This window comes from Pristiophorus japonicus, chromosome 13 (genome assembly GCF_044704955.1).
Source record: "Pristiophorus japonicus isolate sPriJap1 chromosome 13, sPriJap1.hap1, whole genome shotgun sequence".
NCBI classification, from domain to species: domain Eukaryota; kingdom Metazoa; phylum Chordata; class Chondrichthyes; family Pristiophoridae; genus Pristiophorus; species Pristiophorus japonicus.
The window spans coordinates 73,189,628-73,194,407 of NC_091989.1; the positions used below are offsets into that span (position 1 = coordinate 73,189,628).

Sequence of the window (4,780 nt, forward strand, 5' to 3'; positions counted from 1 at the left end):
GGAGAGGGGGAGGGAAGGGACGGAGGGGAGGAGGAGGGGGAGGCCGGTGAGGAGGAGGAGGAGGAGGAGAGCCGGGGATGGAGGGCCAGAGGAGGGCCGGGGATGGAGTGCGGGAGGGACGGGGATGGAGGAGGAGGGCCGGTGAGGGATGGAGGAGGAGGGCCGGTGAGGGATGGAGGAGGAGGGCCGGTGAGGGGGGGAGGAGGAGGGGAGGAGGGAGGAGGGGGACCGGGGGGTTGGGAGGAGGCGGAGCGAGGCGGGTCGGGGAAGAGGGAGGTGAGGAGGAGGTTCGGGGGATGGGGAGCGGGCCGCGGGTTGTGGGATGTTTCCTCCCCCAGCGAACTGAGGGAGCAGGCCTCACTTACTCTGAGAGCCGTCATCGAAGCGGTCGAAATGCCAGGCGGCCGAGTGCGGGTCCAGCGCCATCTTCAAAACCCGTGACTCAGGCCCAGCACCTGGCAGTGCGCACGCGCGCGGTAGCGCTGCTCTCCGGGAGATGTAGTTTTCGGGAGAAGGGTCAGTGAAACTGGACTGGGTCAGGACAGGGTGAGGGGTCAGGGCTCGTTGAGGGGTTCGGGTCGTTTGAGCGGTTAGGGCAGTGGGAGGGGTCAGGGTAGTGGCAGTGGTCAATTGAGGAGGGCAGTGCGAGGGGACAAGACAGGGTAAAGGTAATCCCTTTGCAGGCTCTTTGTGTCCTCCTCATGTTTTACTTTTCTACATAAGAAGAAATAGGAGCAGGAGTAGGCCATACGGCCACTGAAGCCTACTCCGCCATGTAATACAATCATGGCTGATCCGATCATGGACTCAAGTCCACTTCCCTGCCCGCTCCCCATAACCCCTTATCCCCTTATCGTTTAAGAAACTGTCTATTTCTGTCTTAAATTTCTTCAATGTCCCAGATTCCATAGCTCTCTGAAGCAGTGAATTCCACAGATTTACAACCCTCTGAGTGAAGAAATTTCTCCTCATCTCAGTTTTAAATGGTTTTGTATCATCAGCAAACTTGGATACATTACACTCGGTCACTTCATCTTAGTCATAAATATAGATTGTAAATAGCTGAGGCCCAAGCACTGATCCTTGCGGCATCCACTAGTTACAAGCTTCCAATCTGAAAATGACCCGTTTATCCCTACTCTCTGTTTCTGTCTCTTAAACAATCCTCTATCCATGCTAGTACCTTACCCCCAACCCCATGTGCCCTTATCTTGCATAACAACTTTTCATGTGGTACTTTATTGAATGCCTTTTGGAAATCCAAATATACATCTGCTAGTTCCCCTTTATCTACCCTGCTAGTTACATCCTCAAAAAACTCCAATAAATTTGTCAAACATGATTTACCTTTCATTATACCATGTTGACTCTGCCTACAGATTCTGCCTAATCATGTTATGATTTTCTAAGTACCTGGTTTCCACTTCCTGAACAATTAATTCCATCATGTTCCCACTGACTAATGTCACTCTTACTGGCCTACAGTTCCCAGTTTTCTCTCTCCTTTCTTGAATAGCAGGGTTACATTTGATACCTACAAAATACTAGGGCATTTTGGAAGATCACAATCAATGCAGCCACTCTCTCTGCAGCCACCTAATTTAGAACCCTAAGATATAGACCATCAGATCCAGGGGATTTGTCGGCTTTTAGTTGCATTCATTTTTCAATAATTTTTCTCTACTGATAGGAATTACTTTAAGTTCCTCACTCTCATTAGCCCCTAGGTTCCCCACTATTTTTGGTATACTTTTTGTGTCATCTATGTTCTTATGAGATAGTCATTGCCTGCCACTTGTGTTGTACAAATGTTATTTGCCACTTATCAGCCCAAGCCTGAGTGTTATCCAGGTCTTGCATGCGGGCATAGACTGCTTAACTACTGTGATACACAGTATTCATTTAACAAGTCTACTATTTCCTCATTGTTGACTACAGTATCACCTGTGTTATCTGTAATGGCCCACATTCCCCTTTATCACTCTATATATTCATAAAATCTTTTCCTGTTGGCTTTTCAAATTTTATTTTTCATATTCCTTGTTGTACCTCTTGTTACTTTCTTCATATCCCTTTATTGCTTTTTATCGCTCTCCCAGTCCGCTGGATTTCCACTTTTCCTGCTATTTATCTAAGCCTTTTCTTTCAGATTGATACAGTCTTTTACCTCATTTATTGACCATAGTTGCTCAACTACATGTGGAGCTTTTGCCTTTTAGAGGTAAGCAGTGTTTTTTATATCCCTGAAAAAACTTATTTGAATACCTGCCACTGTTTGTCTGTAGGACGACCTCTTAACAGCTCAGCCCAGTTTGTTGTGCTCAATATATTTCTCCACCTTTTGAAGTTCACCTTATTTAAATTTAAAACCGTGATTTGTGACTCTTCCTTCTCCCTCTCAAACCTACTAACATTATGGTCACTATATCAAAATGTTCCCTTACCATCAGGTTGTTAGCTAATTCTGGTTCATTATTCATCACTAACTGGTTAGCTCAGTCAGTTGGAACCCTGCCAAAGGCACTATGTGTGACAACAACAACAACAACTTGTGTTTATATAGTGCCTTTAATGTAGTAAAGCGTCCCAAGACGCTTCACAGGAATCTTATAAGACAAAAAAAAATTGACACCAAGCCACATAAAAAGAAATTACGGCAGATCACCAAAAGCTTGGTCAAAGAAGTAGGTTTTAAGAAGCATCTTGAAGGAAGAAAGAGAGGTAGAGAGGAGGAGAGATTTAGGGAGGGAGTTCCAGAGCTTGAGGCCCAGGCAACAGAAGGCACGGCCACCAACGGTTGAGCAGTTATAATCAGGGATGCTCAAGAGGGCAGAATTTGAGGAATGCAGATATTTCAGAGGGATGTGGGGCTGAAGGCGATTACAGAGATAGGGAGGGGCAAGGCCATGGAGGGATTTGTAAACAAGGATGAGAATTTTGAAATCGAGGCGTTGCTAAACCGGAAGCCAATATAGGTCAGCGAGCACAGGGGTGATGGGTGACTGGGACTTGGTGCGAGTTAGGACACGGGCAGCCGAGTTTTGGATGACCTCAAGTTTTGGATGACCTCAAGTTTACGTAGGAGGACAGCCAGGATTGCGTTGGAGTAGTCAAATCTAGAGGTAACGAAGGCATGGATGAGGGGTTCAGCAGCAGATGAGCTGAGACAGGGTGGAGGCGGGCAATGTAACAGAGATGGAAATAGGCGGTTTTAGCTATGTCGTGGTTACGTGGCCGGAAACTCATTTCAGGGTCAAAAAAGATGCCTAGGTTGCGAACAGTCTGGTTCAGCCTCAGACAGATGCTAGGGAGAGGGATGGAATCACTGGCTAGGGAATGAAGTTTGTGGCGGGGACCAAAGACAATGGCTTCGGTCTTCCCAATATTTAATTGGAGAAAATTTCTGCTTATCCAGTACTGGATGTCAGACAAGCAGTCTGTCATGTAAGAGACCATGAAGGGATCGAGAGAAGTGACAGTGAGGTAGAGCTGGTTGTCATCAGCGTACATATGGATCTGACATTGCATGTAGATGAGAAATAGGAGGGGGCCAAGGATACATCTTTGGGGGACAGCAGGTGTAACGATGCGGGAAGAGAAGCCGTTGCAGGTGTTTCTCCAGCTACGATTAAATAGGTAAGAATGGAACCAGGCGAGTGCAGTCCCACCCAGCTGGACAATGGTGGAGAGGCGTTGGAGGAGGATGGAGTGGTCAATCGTGTCAAAGGCTGCAGACAGGTCGAGAAGGACAAGGAGGGATAGTGATACGGAGCAGCAGCAATGAGCCCCGCCGCCTGCTCCGATTGTATTAGATTAAGGATTGAAATATTACATCGAATTGCATCAAATTTACAACACAGAAACAGGCCACACAAGCGGCCTCGCACTCTAGGTCTTCTAACCCTATCAGCATACCAAATCTAACCTGGCCTAGAGCTGATAATTGGGACCTTTTGTTGGACGGCGCAGATATAATGGTAAGTACTGCAGGGAATAGAATACAGCCAGCATGATCTCCTGGACTAGTTTTGATCGTCTGGATGGTTTGGAGAGGAATTTTCCCAGATTTTTTTCTCCCTAAATTGGCTGGGTTTTTAATCTGGTTTTTTGCCTCTCCCAGGAGATCACATGGCTCCGGTTGGGGTGGAGTGTAGAATGTTTCAGTATAAGGGGTGTCGCAGTGGTGTGAGGCGGACTGGTTGGGCTGGGTGCTCTTTACCTTTCCGCCATTGTTCATAGGTTTATATGTAACCTTTAGGGCTGCTGACTGAGGGCCGTGTGGCTCTTTGTCAGCCGCGCGGACACGATGGGCCGAAATGGCCTCCTTCTGCACTGTAAATTTCTATGTTTCTATGTTTCTTGCCTCAGTTCCAAAACAGATTGTTCCCGAACATTGCTCTTGTATTTGAGCTGTCTGCAGATCTATGTGCAAATGAATCTCCCATTAAAAACAGTTTTGGACAAGGGCTAAGTCTAATCCCGAGCTCATAAAAAAACCTGGATTTATGTGTTAACATTTGATATTGTTATTGCTACCGCTCTAGGCTATTCTAATTGAAATGAATACATCCAAAATAAAAAGATCCTGATCCAGTGTTGTTTCAATCTGCCTGGATACTGGTATATGGAAAGAGTGGCGGCCTGCAGCGACAGATCAGGGGCGGGTGATGTGCGAGAGGAGCTGTAGAATATTCAGTCTGATACACTCAGTGTACGCTGCGGTGTAACACAGTTTCCAAACTACTATACTACCCAGTCACCCAGACATGGGATGTAACAT

At 46.8% G+C, this 4,780-nt stretch overlaps 1 protein-coding gene across 1 annotated transcript in view; it reads right to left on the minus strand.

The window, feature by feature from the left end:
- The window catches only part of washc4 (WASH complex subunit 4), a 161,082-nt gene extending 160,656 nt beyond the window's left edge, over positions 1–426 (minus strand). The window contains exon 1 of the mRNA XM_070896769.1: positions 366–426. Coding sequence (XP_070752870.1) covers positions 366–426 — 61 coding nt within the window. The remainder of the gene's footprint in view (positions 1–365) is intronic.
- Positions 427–4,780: the final 4,354 nt, after the last annotated feature.